Genomic DNA, 19,345 nt, shown 5'->3' with positions numbered 1-19,345 from the left:
CAGCACATGTGCCAGAGTGATGTCTGGTTCTTTCTCTCTCTTCCTATCTTTCTCATTAATAAATAAAAAAATACTTAAAAAAAAACATGCACTTTGGTAGGACAGGACAGTAGTTCACTCAGTTGAATGCAAGGATCGGGGTTCAACCCTCGGTCCCCACCTATGGGGAAGCTTCTGCAGTGGTAAAGCAGTGCTGTAGGTGTCTTCCTCCCTCTCTGTTTCCTCCTTGATTTCTTTCTGTCTCTATCCAATAAATAAAGTATTTAAAAAGACAGGAAAAAAAACAAAACCCTCAAACATTCACTTTGGAGTGAGTCTGAGAAACATCTTTGCCCCTAATAGCCATGAACGTGACATGGGACAGAGGATGCTCAGGGAGCCCTAAGTAACACATCTTGTTACTTTACTCCATTTGTGAAAAGGTACTCAACCAATCCATCCTGAAGGGTGTCACTTCCCCAGAGTGGGAGCCCAGAGTCTAAGGGAGACACTGGCCACTCCCAGGTTGGTGGCTTTTGCCTTCTCCTCCAACAGGCCACATCCTAAATATAAGACGCCAGCTCCAGGTTCCCCTCACATTATTTTCCTAGTAAAGATTCACGGAGATAAAGACTCTAAGCTGAGCACACTACAAGTACTGGGTAATTAGCAACTGAGGTTACCATAATTATACACAACTGCCAGTTATTATTCATTTGTGTGTATTCAGATTTGGAATAATGAGTGACTGGCCTTGGGGAATTTCAGGGTGCCCAGAAGAAATGAAGATAGCAAGGACTCTCCCAAGCACCCTGTATCTGCTGATTGGGGCAGCTTAGCCTCAGGACATTATCTGATGGAAGAATCTCTTTTTGGTCCCTCTTTCCAGAGAGAGTGGAGCAAAGGCCTCAGATAATACTGAGGGCTCATTTTTCTTTTTCTTTCTTTCTTTCTTTGTTTTTTTCTTTAAATAATATCATTTTTAATTATTTTAAAATTCATTTTATTTATTTATTATTAGACATAAACAGAAATTGAGAGAAGAGGGGGAGGGAGAGAGGGAGAGAGCCATTGAGACACCTGCAGCTCTATTTCACCACTTGAGAAGTGGGGACCAGAGACTTGAACCTGGATCTGTGTGCACTGTACTGTGTATGTTTAACCCAGTGCGCAAGTGACCACCTGGTCTCATCAGGGTTCATTTCTATTTTTTTTTCTCCCCAAGAACCCAGTGTCTTCTCTCTGGATATGGCTGTTGAAATCATGCCCATGTTTAGCTATATCAGAATTTCCATTTCTCTCCTTCACACGCCCTTCAGTTCACAGTCTCACACACTTGCCAAGGGCTTTTGGCTGTTTTCACTAGTGGGAATTTCCCAGCTTTCCCAGGGTTCAGGTAGCTTCTTGTATCCAGTCTTGGTTTACACCAGAAGAATTTTGAGTGTTCAGTAATTTGATCTGATGTTTCTTAAGAAGTAAGAATTAAAATAATTTTTTAAAATTTATTCCTTTATTATTGGATAGAAACAGAGAGAAACTGAGAAGAGAGGGAGAGGGACAGAGAGATACCTGCAGTCCTGCTTCACCACTCATGAAGCTTTCCCCCTGCAGGTGGGGAACAGGGGCTTGAACCCTGGTCCTTGTGCACTGTAATGTGTCTGCTTAACCAGGTGCACCACCTCCTGGCCCCTCACTTAAAAAAAAAATATTATGGAGTTGGGTGGTGGTATAACTGGTTAAGCGCACACTTTACCATGTGCAAAGACCCAGGTTCAAGCTCCCAGTTCCCACCTATGGGGGGGGGGGTGCGGCGTCCCATCAAGAACGCCAGGGAGCCTGACAGGGTCATCTCCTCTGGACCTGCATTCAGACTTCAAAGAAGCTGGCAGAAAGGACGAGAATGGGACGATGCATTCTCTCCCCGTTATTGTTACAAATAATTATACTGTCACAATTGATTAATAACACTTTGGCAGTGCCTGGTGGGAATGGAGAGTCAGAAGCACCCCCTCTCCCTTACACAGGGGTATATTTGAAAGTTACATTATGTAAGTGGGGAAGGTGGGTCAGCATAGACGGACAAAAGAAGTCATGTTATGACCTGCCCCTCAAAGAAAGAATGCAGAGATTGAGGCCTCCCAGGTACAAGTTGACGTATTGAAACAAAGAAAGATTAATAGTTAAACTTTATCAGACCTAGATGAGCAGTGGTCCACGACTAGGCAAAGCTCTGTATGCCCCCCATAGAAGATTAATGATAGAAAGAGCCCTAAGCAAAAGTCAAAAATAATTCTGAGTATGACCTCCCCTGAGAACAGGGTGATATTAAGTATTGTACCATTCTTTACAGTAATAGGGGAGTAACATGTAGCCTGCCAAAGCCACAAGACTATGATGCTTATTGCTACTTCCTTATGAGCTGGTTGTTTAGGCAACCTGAATGTAACCTGAAAAAGTATAAAAGCTAATGCAGTTTCACTATTAAAATGAATCCAGATTCACCCTCCAATAGAGTGTGGTGTCTATCTGTTCTCCCTTGCGCCAACTCCTGACCCACCGGGAGGTCATCTTCCGAGACCCCGGATTTTCCTGCTGCTCATCTGCTGTGGTGGTCCACGGCAGGGGGGGGGCTTTGTCACAGGGATCACTATATTTCATACTCTCTATCTCCACTTTCCCCTCCTGATTTCTCTCTTTCTCAACCCAATAAAATAAAAATAAATACAATAAAAATCTACCTTTTATTCACTGATTTACCGTTGTGGAGCCAGGGCATATGTGACCTCACCACTCTGAATTGCTTTTTCATTCATATAGAGACAGAGACACAAGAGGGAGAGATACCACAGCACAGGAGATTTCTCTGGTGGTGCTGGGGCTTAAACCTAGGTTATGAGCATGGTACTGCAGGTCCAAGACCCTGTGAGCTCTTTCTCCAGCCCAAGATGTAAGATTTTTATAAAAAAATTCAGAGCATGCCAAAAAAAAACCAAAAACTCTCTGAGGCCAAAACCTATGGGTTTGATGAAACTGCTGGAGTCATGTGGACTGGCAGTAGCTCCTTTTCCACAAAACTGTCCTTCACATATCGGAAGGCTGTGCTCACATCTCCCAGCCCAATAAACTTCACCTCTATCTTCTTCAATTTAAAGACTTCAATTCCAGGGCCAGGGACGTAGCTCACAGGTAGAGCTGGTGTCTTACCTGTGTAATAGCCCTGGGCTCAATCCCAGATACTATATAAAAAACAAACAAACAAAAAGCTTCATTAAAAAATCAACTTCCTTTTTTAAATAAAAGACTTTATAACTTTTTCAAAATAAGAGGAAATTATAGGGTGAGGGGCGATAGCATAATGGTTACACAAACTCTCGTGTTGATGCTCCGAAGTCCCTGGTTCAATCTCCCACACCACCATAAGCTAGAGTGAACAGTGCTCTGGTCAAATAAATAAATACATACATAAATAAAATTAAAAGAAGACATAATTGTAGAAAATATAAGGAAGCACACTGAGTGGTTGAGTGCACATAGTACCATGTGCAAGGGCCAGTGTTCAAGACTTTGGTTGCCACCTGCAGGGGAGAAGTCTCACAAGTAGTGAAGCAGTGCTACTGGTGTCTGTCTTTTTCTCTCCCTGTATGTCTGAGTCCTTCCATCTCAGTTTCTCTGTCTCTATCCTAGTACATGAATAAATAAAACACAGAAGATAAAGAAAAAAAAAGAAGAAGAAGGAAACCTAAGGAGTCCAGAAAGCCATCATGTGTCATCAAATGACTGCACGGAGGATGTTCGGAACACATTTTCTAACAGCTACAAAATATAGCATAATAATACCACACACATTTTGGTTATTGCAAGTATTTCAGCTATTCCCTCTTTCTTGGATAATGAAGACATTTCTAGGTATTTACAAATGCTAATATATATATATATATATATATATATATATATATATATATATATATATAATGTATCTCTAGTTTCTTTACCAGCATTTCTCTAAGTTGAGAAACCAGGTCAAAATAGCATGGTCATTATAGTCCCTGGCAATACATAATTTTTTGCCCCAGAAGATCTAAACCAATTTACATTTTCCCTATTTCCTTGGCTAGCAGTCTGACAGGACAAAATAAAATCATTTTCATTTCTTTTAATTGGTGTGGTTGAAACCATTTTCAATGTTTATTACCCATTCATAATACTTCTCTTGTGAACTATGTCTATGCCACTAGCTCATTTTAAAAAAACTGAACTGCGATTTTTTCCATTGGCTTTAAAAAATATTTATTTGTGTGTGTATGTGTAGGGGGGGGAGAGAGAAAGAGATGACCAGCGCATCACTCTGGGACATGTGTTGCTAGGTATTGAACTTGGAACCTCATGCTTGAGAGTCCAACACTTTTTCCAGTGCTCCATCTCCTGAGTCACTCTCATTGACCTGGAATTGATCTCTACAGATTTGGGATACTACCACAATGCCATCAAGCCAAACCTATTGCTCTGCCTGTTCTCTTCCAATGTTGTCCATGTTTCACATGTATAGTTCTTGATCTGATTGCAAATTTGGGATTCACCTCCTTTCTCCCCTCTACAGTACAAAGGCCTCTCATGTTCTTCCAGATGGTTTCACATCTATAATAAGAATCTACTCAATCACAGTGGACTGACAGGTCCCCTCCACTCTCTCTCTCTCTCCCCCCCCATATTGGAGAGCCCCACCAAGTGGCAGCCTTGCCCTTTACCTTCTCTCTGTTACAGTTACTTGTTGTACACAGACATTAGACAGTTGATGGATCAATCAGACCAGCTTTCTCTGGAATTAGGAGCTATAATTAAGACACTGACTTAGGTATTAACTTTCCTTTTAAAAAAGGAAGTCACAGAGTACAGGAATGATCATAGAACACATCAAGGATTCTTCCAGTATCTGTTCTTCTTGTTCCCAGTGCTCTGCTCATTTATTAATTTGGATGTTTGAGCACTACTATGCGCACACCCTTTTGCAAATAGATTTTTACCCTCTCTTCCTCTTCCCTTGGCTTCCTTACCATTTAGTGTGTGTGTGTCTCTGTGTGTGACCCAGCATATACATGATCCCTTTTCTCTTTATTTCAGATAAAAAGAGAGACTGAAGGGCCAGCTGGTGGTGCACCTGGTAGAACACACCTTTTATGCAGTGTCTAAGGGCCTACCTGCGAGGGCGGGGGGCAGCTTCACGAGTGGTGAAGCAGTACTGCAGATCTCTCTCTCCCTATCTGCTCCTTCCCTCTCAGTTTCTCTGTCTCTACCCATAAATAAGTAAATTTAAAAGAGAAAGTGAGAAGAAGAAAGAAGGGGGGAGGATTCCCCCCATCTCCCAGCATTGCTCCTCTAATGGAGCTTCCTCTGGTGCTCCCATTTGGTGCTGGGGCTGGAACTCAGGTCCTCTTACTTGGCATGGCCTGTACTCTACTGGGTGAGCAATTCAAACCTCCCCTTAGAGCTATTTTCCATTTAACTTTTTTGCACATCCTCTTTGAGAACTCCTGTTCTCTACTAGGGTGGTATCCAGAATATAGTTCTGCAAAGGGGCCCCTGGGATTAGATTTAACTGCCAAGTGTTTCCTCCTGTTTTTCCTGGTGCTTGTCCTAGTCTTAGCCACTGGGATCTGGAGTCCCTGAGCATGTACTGCCTTTAATAAAGCCTGCCCCTGGCTCCATCTGTAAACTTGAAGTCTGAAGCAGGCATCCTATAAACAGAAGGACAAGAAAAAAGGACCAAAGCCCACTGTGGAGATGGACAATGAGAAGGTACATGTTACCAAGCACAAGGACCTAGGTTTGAGTCCTCCCTCCCCACCTAAAGAAGGGAGGGCATTTCACAAACAGTGAAGCAGATCTGCAGGTGTCTATCTTTCACTCCCCTTCTCTGTCTTCCCCTCTCCTCTCAATTTCTCTCTGTCCTATCAAAATAAAATAGAAAGAAAGAAAAATGGATGTCAGACGAAGTCAATTCATAGGGCAGGAACAGAGCCCCAGCTATAAGCTTAGTGGCAATAAAATAAATAAAATAAAAGTAAATTAAAAAACAAAGAATGTCAAAGAACTTGCTACTTGCAAGCTTTGAAAGTGACCCTGAGCTCCCCTGTCTATTGTCCTGAGAGACAACCGGTATTTTTCAGTCCAATCCAGTTGTCTCAGGTGCTGTTAGGAGCACAAGAAAGCATATAAACTGAACTGAGTTTTCACTGATGGGTTCAGAGTCCTAGCACACTGCTCTAACCTACTGAAATGTTATCCCCAAGGCCTAGGGATTGGTCTGGGTGTCTGAACTTCACCCCTAAACTTCAGGTGGGTCTCTTTAGAGAAACACTACAACAAGGATATTAACAAGTAGTGACATCAAGTGGTCAAGAACATGGTTTCTGCAGTCAAGTAGCCTGGATTTGGAACTGAATTCTGTACAGTTCAGATTTTGTCTTACTGAGCAAATTATAGAGCCTCTTCGGTGCCTTAGATGGTTATTGATAAAATGGGGATAATAATTAGAAATACAGGGCTGGGTGGTGGTGTACCTGGTTGGGTGCACATGTTACAGTGCACAAGGACCCAGGTTCGAGCCCTCATTCCCCACCTGTAGGGGAAAGCTTCACGAGTGGTGAAGCAGGGCTACAGGTGTCTCTCCGTCTCTCTCCTTCTCTATCACACCCTTCCCTCTCAATTTCTGGTTGTCTCTATCCAATAAATAAATAACGATAATAAAAAAAAGACACAAACATATTTAAAAAATAATACCTGATTTATGGTTGTGAAAAACTACTTCATAGAGAGGACTTAGAAAAGTGTATGGGGTCAGATGGTGGTTTGCCCAGTTAAGTGTACACATTACAGTGCACAAAGACCTGGGTTCAAGGCCCCAGTTCCCAACTACAGGAAGAAAGCTTCCAGAGTGGTTAAATTGTACTGAGGGTGTCTCTTTTGCTCTCTCTCTCTCCCTATCTCCCATTTCCTCTCAATTTCTATCTGTCTCTCGCCAATAAAACAAACAAACAGAAAAGTGCATGACACATCAGCACTACAAAAGAATGAGCTAGTATTGTTATTGTTGGATCATTCTGGTAGATCATTACATAGTCTGTTTCACTAAGTCACTCTCATGTTAAATAACTTGCAATGCCTTCCCAGTTCCTTCTGACTAAGTGGAACCCGAACTGCCCCTGTGGCTACAGACAGACTATGACCCACATAGTCAACGACTGCCACCTCTCCAGATTCAAAGAAGGTCTCGAAACTTTACATCAGGCTCAACCTGACGCTGTTGACTGGCTACGGAAGAAGGGCAAATGCTAGAAGAAGAAGAAGTGGAAGCACAGCTCTTCCCATATACTCTTCTGTTTGTTTGCTTTAAAGATTCTATTTATTTATTTTAATTTCTTTATTGAGGAATTAATTTTTTTACAGTCATCAGTAAATACAATAGTTTGTACATGCATAACATTTCCTAGTTTTCCACATAACAATATAACCCCCACGAGGTCCGCTGCCATCATGTTCCAGGACCTGAACCCACCCCAGAGTCTTACACTTTGGTGCTATACACCAACTCCCATCTAAGTTCTGCTTAGTGTTTTCTCTTATGATCCTGTTTTTCAACTTCTGCCTATGAGTGAGACCATACCATATTCATCCTCCTGTTTCTGACTTATCTCACTTAACATGATTCCTTCAAGCTCCATCCAAGATGAGCTGAGAACGGTGAAATCACCACTTTTAATAGCTGAGTAGTATTCCATTGTGTAGATAGACCACAACTTTCTCAGCCACTCATCTGCTGTTAGGCACTTGGGTTGTTTCCAGGTTTTGGCTATTAAAAATTGTGTTGCTACGAACACAGGTATACACAAATATTTTTGGATGGGTGTGTTTAGTTCCTTAGGATATATACCAATTTTGTTTATTTATTAATGAGCAAGGCAGAAGGAAAGAAAGAACCAGGCATCACTCTGGTACATGTGCTGCTGGGGATTGAATTTAGAACCTCATACTTGAGAGTCCAATGTTTTATCCATTGTGCCACCTCCCACACCACTCCCACATACTCTTTGTGTCACTGCTAGACACCGTAACCAGCTCTTGCCTTGAGCTTCTCTATCTAGGAAATGTTTTCTTTTCCACTCACATCATCCCCAATGTTGATGAGTCATTGAAGCCAGTATACAACTGACTCCACTTAAAATTCTCCACTAAAAAAAAAAAAAAATGCAATTACTTCAGGAAGTCCTGATGCTGCAAAATTGTGTTTAAAATGCCTGATTTCTAAATAAGCTTTGAAATAAATGATTTGAAAAGATAAAAAAAAAAAAAAAGAAATATGTCCTGACTTTCCTAACAACCAGTGTCTTTGTAATACAGTGCAGCAGTGGTGGGGGTGTAATACAGTGCAGCAGTGGTGAGTAGGTACTGATGATCTCAGAACGGAAGGAAACTGTACACATTTGTGTACAAAATGTAACAGCCATCTTGGAAATCAGTATTTACTTAATAAAACAATTAAAAAAAAATTCTCCACTCCTCTCTAGTGGGCTTGGAATTCCCCAAAGGCTAGCTAGCATCACCATTACCCCAGCCCTAATATCTGCACATGACAGTTCCAAAGCTGCCTTCACTGGACCTCATGGTGGGACAGATGCCAGACATGAGCTTTATGTGAAACATAAATTTAGTCCTCACAGCTGCTCTTCACTGTATGCACCTGAAAACTGTCTAGTCATTGTCTGTAGTGTACCAGACCTGGTGAAGGGTTGGGGGACAGGAGAGTAGGGACAGGAGAGTGGGCTCTCTATTTCCAAGAAACTTTACCGTCCAGCAAACTAGAAATTAAACCATAAATGTAGGGGATATTGGCCAACTTGAGCCTTTAGATTCTTTTTAAGGTTTTCAAAATGAAGTAGGTAGGTTTCATCTTCCCTGTTCCTCCTTGCCAGGGGAACCAGGGACACACCTGCAGTTAAGTAATTCTACTGCTCATTGTAGTCCCCCACTCCACGGGCACCTTGGAGCACCTGTAGAAGAGGGTCTAAAAAGAACTGACTAGAAAGATTTGTAGTTCCTGGCAGATAATTCCTGGGAAGGGGAAGGCTCAAGGAAGCCGGCACTGGAGATTATCAGGAAGTGGTGCGTGTATGGGTGTGTGTGTGTGTGTGTGTGTGTGTGTGTGTGTGTGTGTGTGTGTGTGTGTGTGTGTATGTGTCTTGGGGGCACTTTGATATTTTAATTCATATCTGGTTTCTTAAGAAATATCTTGGGGTCAGGAGGTGGCTCACCTAGTAAAGCACACATGTTACCATGATAAAGACCTGCATTTAAATCCATGGTCCTCACTTGCAGGGGGGAAGCTTCATGAGCATTAGAACTGTATAGCAGGTATCTCTCTGTCTATCTCTTTCTCCCTCTCCCCTGCTCTCTCTCTGTCAGAACAGAAAAAGAAAAAAACCAGTACTTTTGCAGGCACTGAGCCCCAGTGATAACCCTAGTTCCAAAAATCAAGTAAATGAACAAAGTTTATTGACAAAAAAAGAAATATCTTAATAATGTCTGATACCTTTATAAACATATATAGCTCTGATAAATGTTATAAATACTCTTACTTTAACAGTAAGGATCAGAACAAAGTCTTACTTAGTATCTTAAATACTATGGAGAAATAGAGAAGGCTAAAGCTATAAGCAGTCATCTGGCAGATTAGAAGGAAGGTATTCTATGACTGTTTAGTATTCTATGACTCAAGACACAGTGATGGAGGGTTGTCCTATTCTGCCATGGTCACAGTCTGACCCTGTCTCAAGCTGACGCTCTGTGATGCTGTTCAACAGAAAGCCTGGCCTGCCTGGCTGCTCTCCTTTGCCAGCTGACTGCCCCAAGGCTCCTTCGCTGTCCATCCTGCTCATTTGTGCTGTATTCATCCCCACAGTGAGCATCTGAATTCTCATCTCTGCTAATCAATGACAACTTGTCACCAAATTACCAATTAATCACAACTGTGGTCAATGCTAAGTGGGATGGTGGAGAGAGACAGAGAGAGAGAGAGAGAAACCAGAGCATTGTTCTGGCACATGTAATGCCAGGATTGGACCCTAAACCTCATGCTCGAGGATTCAACACTTTATTCACTGCTACATATCCAAGACTACAGAGGTAGAGGAGGTTTTTAATCTTGGATCTTGAGAATATGAATTAACCAGAAGAGGTAGGAAAGATCCTAAGTCAAAGATTGAATTCAACTACAGTCGGCTGAGGACTGACCATAAGCCAAGCTCTGTGTCACCTTTTTGTGTATTGTTTAATTTTCATACTTACACTGAAGCTCTGAAGGTCTTCCATGTAGAAGGCCCACTGAGGCCTAGCTAGAACCTTCTGAGGAAAGCGCTATCAGTACTTTCACTTTGCAGGTGACACACTGACAGCCTAAATCATCTGCCTGTTATCTGGTTAACAAGAGTTACAGTTGAGTTCTAAAGCCAAGTAATCAAGCCCAGGACCCTAGACTCTGAATGTCCACTCTCATGGCTTTAATATATATATATATTATCCTTACCCTAATTTTAAACACAAGACACCAAACCCTCTTGTAATTTGCCACGGTCACACAGTGACCAAAGGATCCTAAATAGTCCTGATGACCCCAGTTCAGAGACCCCTTGCTCCAGAGTACCATGATTTTAAGCTTTGAACACAGAAAATGCATGTGGGATGCTGATGGTCCATTCCCCAACCCTGCCACAAGTAGCAATTTTTACTGTTCTTATAATTAAATTCTGAAATCAAATGCTACGTAACAGGCAGATTTCAAAGCAGGTGGAGAATAAATTGTACATTATATCCAATTATCAATAGCACTGGACAGAGAGGAGACTTATGAGCTGATGGCTTAATCAAGAACTGAGAGCACCAAGCAAGTCTGGACTCTGTCTGCGTGAGGGCATCTGGAGAAAGCTGCCAGTGGGCAAGAGGGTAGAGTGTGTTCTTGAGCAGTGAGTGACTCCTCAACACAGCCAAGAACCAAAATCCCTTGGGAGCTTGTTAAAAATACAGATGCCTGAGTCTTAACCCTAGAGAGCAGGGGTCCAGAGCTGTAGCCCAAGCACCAGGGTCTCTAACAAGCTCCCTAGGGGCTTCTGGTCCATGGGCAGGTCTCAAATAGCTGCCCAAACTTGGGAGGAGTTGGGACCAGAAAACAAAACTAAGAAGTCTAGAAGAAAGGGAGGGGGAGGTGGAGAGGACATGCAGGCTTTTACTTGCTTTGCTGGCATAAATGCAGGAATAATCAGGAAGAGCAGTTCAAGTCAGAGTGAAGCACCCACAATCCTCGCCATCCATTCACCACCAGTTCATTCATCTCTATGTTAATAAAACTGAGCTCAATTCTGTTGTCTCAGGTCTTTTATGTGAATTATCCCAGAGCCCTCAAAGTAACTCAGTGATCATTAGCTATTAGGCACCTGATTCTACTACCTAAGAGTATTACATGGTAGAAATAGCAACCATCATAATAGTAACAGTGTGCCCCCCCCCCCTTTTATAGATGAGGAATATTAAAGAGAGAGAGAGTCAGTGACTTGACCACAACGCAGGGTTAGTGGGTAGAATCTTGGGAGCCAAGACCAACAACCTGTCTCTGGAGCTTGGAGCTCCCCACTACAGAGAGTTCACTAGGTCTGGCCTGAAAACACATGACAAACAGCAAAATCCAAGCTTCACAACAGTGAGTAATGGCAGCACAGTGTCTGTTAAGAGGAAAATCAATGTCTTGCAGCAAATAACCAGGAGAATGGAAGAAGTAGTTATTTGGATGTGAGGTCACCTTCACTGAGGATGTGAGATTGGGTAGTTACTCATTTACTCAACACACACACAGAGACTTTGTGTCTGATGCCATTTTAGAGACTGAGGGACCCAGTACTAACCATGAGAATGGAGCTCCCAACCTTGTGGTGCTGATGGCTCATGAAGACAAAGACTTTACATTTGTTCTGTGAAAATTCATTTATTTATGGATATCTGATATGGTCTAGGTGTGTGTGTGTGTGTGTGTGTGTGTGTGTGTGTGTGTGTAAGAAAAGTCCTTTTGTAAACTACTTATAAGCTTCTCTGGTGTATGCATAAGATTATCTGAGTTCCAGATAGAGGGGACAACACATACAAAGTCTCTGAGACTAGAGGAAACATTCACTTGAAAAACACAAAGGAGACCATCATGGTTGCCACAATACAGAAGGAAGGTCTGAGTCTTGAGATGAAGCATCTCTTAGTGAATACAATGTCAAGAACTGTAAAATCTTAAAGTTGAGTTGATGCCAGTCATGCAAGGTGTGAAAGGCATTTCAGACAAAGGGAACAATTTAGAAAGATGTAACGGCCTCAAGTGGGTCCTGAGCCGTGTCTCACTGGGGTGTTGTTTTATAGGCTTCACATCCAGTCACAGAAATGAGTAGGCATTTGTTTGTGAGGATTGGGACTGAAGCAAACCCTAAGGGAAAAGACTAACAGGGCAAGAATCCAGAAAAACCTATATTCTAGAACTGTTCAGAACTTGAGGGACTACCCAAATCTCACTCTCATTTCAGGTTCACTTGGCCCAGCTACAAAATAAGATGGCTATACCAGGCCTGTCTCTAAGATGATTTTAAATTTTGTCATTACCTTGGTAATTCCCTTTAAAAATTAAGATAAGCTCAAGTAAAAGTGGGATAAGCCCCAGATACTTTTAATAAGGCGTGTGCATTGAGAAATTAACTCGACTGTTAAGATGTTCTTAAAAATGAAGTCCCAACATTATTTGGGATACACTAAGGAAATAACCACAGTTTGCTTGTTGTCACAAAAATTCAAAGATCACACAAATATAAAACTCTAAAAAGTCAGTACCATGACATCAGAAGTTCTCTCCTCTTCAGCTGCAGATATGCTATTTGGTGAACACTGCCTAAGAATACACTGAAAGATGCTTGTGAACACAACCAGGCTCACAGGTCTATTCTGCTTGACCAATACACTTGTCAAATTTGGTATATTTCATATTTTTCTCTTTCTCTGACAAAAATCCAAGTATTTACATATCTGGACCCAAGAACAGCTATAGTTTTGGATGAGTAATGCAGGCTTTTCCCACTTCTCCACAGTCTCCACCATTCCCTAATTCCTCACACAAAGTTATTCTTCTATTTCCATTATCTCCTTCCTGTTTCTCTTGAATGTAATACGACACATACATGCTTATGTCTGCGTTTTAAGTCTCTATCTGTAATACAGACCTGGCTGCCCCTTCCCAGGCTAAGTCACAGTCCACTGTTTGAATCCCTGGCATTAACTGAACTTCTTCCTGATGTATCCATTCAAATGATTTAGTATCTCTATAACACATACGATAAACAGACACCATTGTATATTTGTTTATGCAGCTTTATAAAACAAATATCTAGAAATAGACTTATTGGGTAAAAGTGTTTAAATGTATATTAAATTTTGAAAAAAAACCTTTAATTTTTTAAAAAAATCTTTATTTATTTTAAGAGAGAGGACTGAACTCAGAGCTTCATGCATGAAAGGAAAATGTTCTTCTGCTGAGCCACCTCCTTGGTTCACTAAAGGAGTTTACGTTTCAGTTGTTAACACATGCGGGGAAGCTTCATGAGCAGTGAAGCAATGAAGCTAGTGTTTCTCTTCCCCCTCCTCCTTTCTCCCCTCTCCCTCTCAATTTTTCTCAAACCTATCAAGTACATGAAATAAATAAATACTGCCCCCAATTAAGCTGCTAACAGAAAATAGATCACACATTTAATTGCCTGAGTTATCTGAATGTATTTCCCCAGAAAACAAAGTGATCTCCTTGCCCTAAGCCTTTGTTTGACTTGCATTTCTTCAATTACTAAGGTGGTAAGGTATCCTTTAGTTTGAACTTCCATGTTTAGAGCCCTCTTTTAGAACATCTGCCCCCTGTTGATTTTTCTACTTGGTACTTTTCCCTTTACTTTTACTGACTCTAAAAGGTTTTTTTTTTTTCTTTTTCTTTATATAAATGAGAGAAAGAGAGAGACATTACATCTTTGGTATACATACTCTAATTCCTCCCTGTTATTTATCTTAACTTTTTACTTGGGAAAAACTGTGACTTCATTTGTAATCACAAGCAAGATTCTCTTTCTTTTTTGGGGAAGAAGCCCCACAACCTGATTTCTTCTTTACTATGGTATATATATCTTACTATATCAAAATCATACACATATAATTTTTAATTAAAAAATTTGAATGTCTTTAGTTAAGGAATATTTTCTCCATTTCCTCTTTGGATGTAGCATTGTCTGTACTTTCTCACAAATGGGTTACTTCAGATTTGAAAGTTATCTGTCTGATCTTTTAAGACAGATTAGATTGGGGGCTAGGAGGTGGCACATCTGGTAAAGTACACGTGTCCATGTTCAAGGACCCTGGTTCAAGTCCCCGGTTTCCACCTGTAGGGAAGAAGCTTTAGAGGTAGTGAAGTAGGTATCTCTTTTCCTCTCTCCCTGTTTCCCTTTTCTCTCTCACTTTCTCTTGTCTCTACCCAAAATAAATAAATAAAACATTTAAAAAGATGATTAGATTGGTATAAGTATAGGTACATGTGAATGCATGTGTGCGTATGTGATTGTGTATGCACATGTGAATGTGTATGTATGTAAAAGTGAATATACCGTTGTGTGTATAATATTTACTTTAGAATTTCCATCATTCATCATGAACATTTAAATGTTGGATATATCTGCAATTTACTGTTGGCACAGTGAGTAGATACAATCCAGAAATGACATGTGCTTTTTTCTGTGCTCTTGGCTGGCAGCTCAGGGGAAAGGAAGGTATCAATGACTGTTTATAGGTTTTAAAAAAATCACATAAATATTGCAAATCCAGAGATCACACATGTACTCCTACCATCCAAAAATAATAATCTTTTAGAAATTACAGTGCTTTTTCCTTCAAACACTTGTTAGTACACAGGTTTTTGTCTTAGACACCTATTTTTCATCTTTTTTTTTTTTTTTTTAAATATGTGACAGCATTTATAACTGCTAATACTTTTTGTTTGAACCTAGCAGTTCTCTAACCTGGCCCTGCAGCTGGTTTCCCAGAGGAGCTTGTTAAAAATAATGAATCAGCTACCCTAGGGGGGTGGGTCCTGGGAAATCTATATTTTTAACAAGTTCCATGGATGGGTTTAAGAACCCACCAGGCCAGCTTGGACTCCTCTGCCACCCTACTGTACCTGTGATGGTCTGGGTCTCTGAGGTGATGGTTCTGGTGGTGGTCTGGGTCTGGGTGGCAGGCACTGTTTCCTCTGAAACAAACTGGACCGTACTGGGGGCCGCCCCAGATGTGCTGGTCAGCTGGCAGCCACTCTGCTTATGAGCCACAAAAGCATCCAGGTTGTTAAACTGCTGCTTGCAGATGCCGCAGATATGGATGTCAGGAGTCAGCTCAACCAGCACCGTTGTGCCACCTGGAACTCCATGGGACGAAGGGAAAGCCACAGATTAATCCCAAGCAGTCTGAAGTCATACAAATCTGGTTCATGATGGAGGAGGAAGGGAAGGGCAGGGTGGCAGAGACGGCTAGTTATTGGTTCAAGATTTATGCCATTCCTTTCTTCTTTGAAGATAGGACCCCATTTCTGTCCCAGCAGCAATGTACCTGGGAACTGCTGGTGGTTCAGGATTCACTGTGGCCCACAGTCACACTAGTGGCATTTGACACACAAGTTCTTTAAGGTACTGGGCTGCTCTGTATTTCAAAGAACCATCAGCCATCTCTTACTCCAATTACAAGATTAATTGTACTTCTCAGTTATTATGACAAACAATCCCAACATCCTCCCGACCCAACCATGAGAACCAATCACCTAAATAATCTGGTCCCTTACATACTCAGAAATTCTTCCAGCAGATGCTGAGGCTTGTAGGAGAAGTTTGACTTTCATAATAAAAAGACATGGTTTTGGCCCTGGCCCTGTCTCCTTTGGCCTTGAATACAGATGTGATGATAGTGACTTTGTAGTCCAGTTGCAACTATAAAGAAAATGTTAAGCTCTTTATGTATGCTAACCGTCACTTCACTGAATCCCCTGAATAATACACTGGAATAAACCAATTCCGGGCATCTTATTAGGCCAGCATAGTTCAGTATTGTTACTTGCGGCCAACATTCATTTCTAAGCAATATAGCATTATTTCTCAGGAGTTATAATGTTAGCATGTTTGCAAAGCATTTCCCACAGTATCTGTACTAGAGAAGCCATATATAAATATTTTATAAATAAATACAATTAATAAGTCTCTATGTATTAGGACTACCTTAGATTTTTGTTAGTTATTTCTTTGCTTCATTTCAAGACAGCAAATTTTTAACAAAATTTGGAAGAAGCAGGGGAGAAATCATTCAGTCTCTCCATCTATGTGTACTATGACAAAATAGGCTCTTCCGTTTATTTTCTTATAGTTGTGTAAGATCACAATGTTCTGTCTAGTATCATTTTTCACACAATATCAGATAAGCACCATGCTAGATCACTAAAATCGCTGTGTAAATATAATAACTTCAATGACAACACACTATTCCATATAATCTATGCATTACAGTCTTCTAAAACTATAAAGCCATTTGATTACTGTTTCATCTCATCTAAACAATATCAGAACTTTGTGGATATATGATTAGTATTTATACATCATAATTTTCTGAAAGTTATAAAATATTGAGATGTCCAATTTTTTCCAAATCTAAGTAGAGAAATCTGTGTGGGAATATAAATTCTACTCATTAAATAGAGTTCTAGTCTGGGCAGTAGGATGTAGTATTTTATAAGTTAACATACAGAGTGGCTTCACACTTAAATCCAATTCTTCTCCATTGGAACACTGCCAACTCCTAGAAACATTAATATACCCAGAGACCAAGAGCAACTGAGAGTTGAAAGTACTTGCACCACTCAGAATTCTTTAATGACCAAACAGGACTGATATCCAGGATAAAAAAGTCAAATCACAAAGTCTCTGATGTAAGACAAGTGACCTAGACTTCTTTACATTCCTGCCATTGTAGCTTATATATGCTAAGTTGGATTTAAGTTTCCTCATTTGTAAATTCAGAAGACATTTCTACTTTTTAAAAATATTTACTTTGGATAAAGACAGAAAGAAATTGAGAGAGAAAGGGGAGATATAGAGGAAGAGAGTGAGAGAGAGACACTTGCAGCACTGATTCACCTCTTGTGAAGCTTCCCTCCCTGCAGGTGGAAACTCAGGGTTTGAACCCAGGTCCTTGAGTATGGTAATGTGTACACTCAATCAGGTGCTCCACCACCCCGCCCCATATGTCTATTCCATAGGATTGTTGTGAGGATTAAGAGATGGTGCTAGTGAAAGGCCTATACTGGGCCCCATCACCCCAGAATACTACTTGGTGGTGGTGGTGATGGGGGCTGGTGAGGTACTCAGTTTGCATTTGAAAGCATTCCCTTTAAGTAGTTGGGAATGATAAATGATATGTACCTTCTGAGGCTTGCAGTGAAAAGAAACCGAGAGCAAATACAAAACACAAGCGTGCTCAGCAATGACAAAAAAGTCCTTTATTTGCAAAGTTCTCCAAACCTGTCTCAGCATCAGAAAAAAAGGAGGAAGGGAAGGCTGTTAGATATGGACACATAGAGCCCCATTTCGGAGATATTGAACTACAAAGGAGGGCTGAGGGGAGTTGGGACATCTCTGCTTGTTTCAAGTTATGCAAGGAATATCCTGCCAACTTGAGGGTTTAGGGTCTCTAGAACTCTTAAAGGCTAAATGCTTACTACATGCAGAGCATTAAGCATGCCTCTCTGTACAAGGGAATTCCACACCCACTTCGCCCCTTTGATGGGTGGGACCCAGAAAGCTAGCTTTCTTTCTTTTTTTCTTTCTTTCCTCCCTTCTTTTTTAAATAAGCTCTCACACTCCCAGGTGGCTGCGCTCAGATCCTGGACCACACTTTGGGAAACAATGCATTGGCCCAAAGCGGCGATTTGAGAAAAGCTACTCTCCACATCAGAAAAATTAAAATGAATTCCAAACTCAAAGCAAACGACCACAGCCCCATGGCTCATTCAATCTCCACCTTTAATATGGGGATGGGGGGAGGTGGGTAGTGCTCTGCAGTGAGCCAGCCACACCAGCGCGCCACATCTCCTGAAACCTTCAGATCCCCAGACTTGAAGGATTTTGAACCACCCGGACATAAGTTTTCCCATCAGTGTTGCCGCGGTTACTAGAAATCCACCCCCCCCCCCCCCACACACACACACATCCCGGGCAACTCCGCCAGCTTAGGCGGGGAATGCCCCGAGGGGGTGGTGACTGTATGAACTCTATGCCCTTCCCCACCGAACCCTTACTGGGGTGGCGGTGGTCTGCAAAGGTGGAAGAGCGCCCCCGCCTCTTGTCTGGTGGAGTGCCCCCACCCTCAGTCATTCGGGCGCCCCCAGCACCGCGCGCCTGCCTGCAGCGGTCCCCGAGACGCCTAGCTCGCTGTCGTCACCCAGATTTCGGGGCCCCGGGCCTGCTCCCTGCGTCGCAGACGTGCTTGGGCCGGGGCCCCGGAGCGCGCACTGCGCCCGGAAAAGCACTTACTTTGCACCGAGCCGGGGAAGCTCTCGCCCTCGCCGCTCGCATTCATGGTCGCAGGTTGGGAGGTCCCCGGCCAGCTTGGTGCCAGGGGAGGGGGACGTTGGTCTACATGGTGCAAGGACTTTTCCTTTTTATTTTTCCACACCCCCCAGCCTTCCTTCTCCCAACTCTGCGAGGCGGGGAGACGGATGTAAAGCAAACTCCACTTCCGCTGCCTAGAGGGCGCTGCCCTCCCCGCGCCTCAGCCTGGCTTTGCATCAATCGCTCCCGGGGGAAGCTTCGCGCCAATCTCCGAGCCCGCGCCGCGTGGCGGGACCCGCGGAGTCTCTTGCGGGTCTGGACGGGTGCACACGCATCCGGGCGGGCGGGTTGAACCATCTCTGGCCATCAGGAATAAGCTCTAAGCTCTTTCTCCCCAGCCCTGCCTCCCGGCACCCTCGCCTGCATCATCCCCTGCTGTCTTTTCCTCTCTGGCTCAGGCACCTTTGCACCTGCTGCCCTGGAAAGTGTGTGTGTGTGTGTGTGTGTGTGTGTGTGTGTGTGTGTGTGTGAGAGAGAGAGAGAGAGAGAGAGAGAGAGACAGACATATGAGTGCTAGGTTGACGAGTGTGCAGACGAAAATTTGGGGGTCTCTGTTTTGGAAATAGCTAGTAGGTCTATTTTAGATATATTCCAAAGAACCCATGCGTGACTTTACT

General features: G+C 42.3%; 1 protein-coding gene across 5 annotated transcripts in view; it reads right to left on the bottom strand.

Annotated features, from left to right (window-relative positions):
• ZFP64 (ZFP64 zinc finger protein) overlaps positions 1-18,851 on the bottom strand; it is a 119,574-nt gene extending 100,723 nt beyond the window's left edge. Inside the window, exons 1-2 of one of the 5 annotated variants that reach the window (XM_016192527.2) lie at positions 18,651-18,851; positions 15,260-15,499 (exon numbers count right to left, since the gene is read on the bottom strand). In XM_016192527.2, coding sequence (XP_016048013.1) covers positions 15,260-15,499; positions 18,651-18,696 — 286 coding nt within the window. In that variant the 5' untranslated portion in view covers positions 18,697-18,851. The remainder of the gene's footprint in view (positions 1-15,259; positions 15,500-18,650) is intronic. The other 4 variants (XM_060185193.1, XM_007533027.3, XM_007533022.3 and 1 more) reach the window with 4 other exon arrangements.
• Between the last annotated feature and the right edge of the window lie 494 nt (positions 18,852-19,345).

Source organism: Erinaceus europaeus, chromosome 1 (assembly GCF_950295315.1).
Source record: "Erinaceus europaeus chromosome 1, mEriEur2.1, whole genome shotgun sequence".
Lineage (NCBI taxonomy): Eukaryota > Metazoa > Chordata > Mammalia > Eulipotyphla > Erinaceidae > Erinaceus > Erinaceus europaeus.
This window is presented reverse-complemented; position numbering and strand designations above follow the sequence as displayed.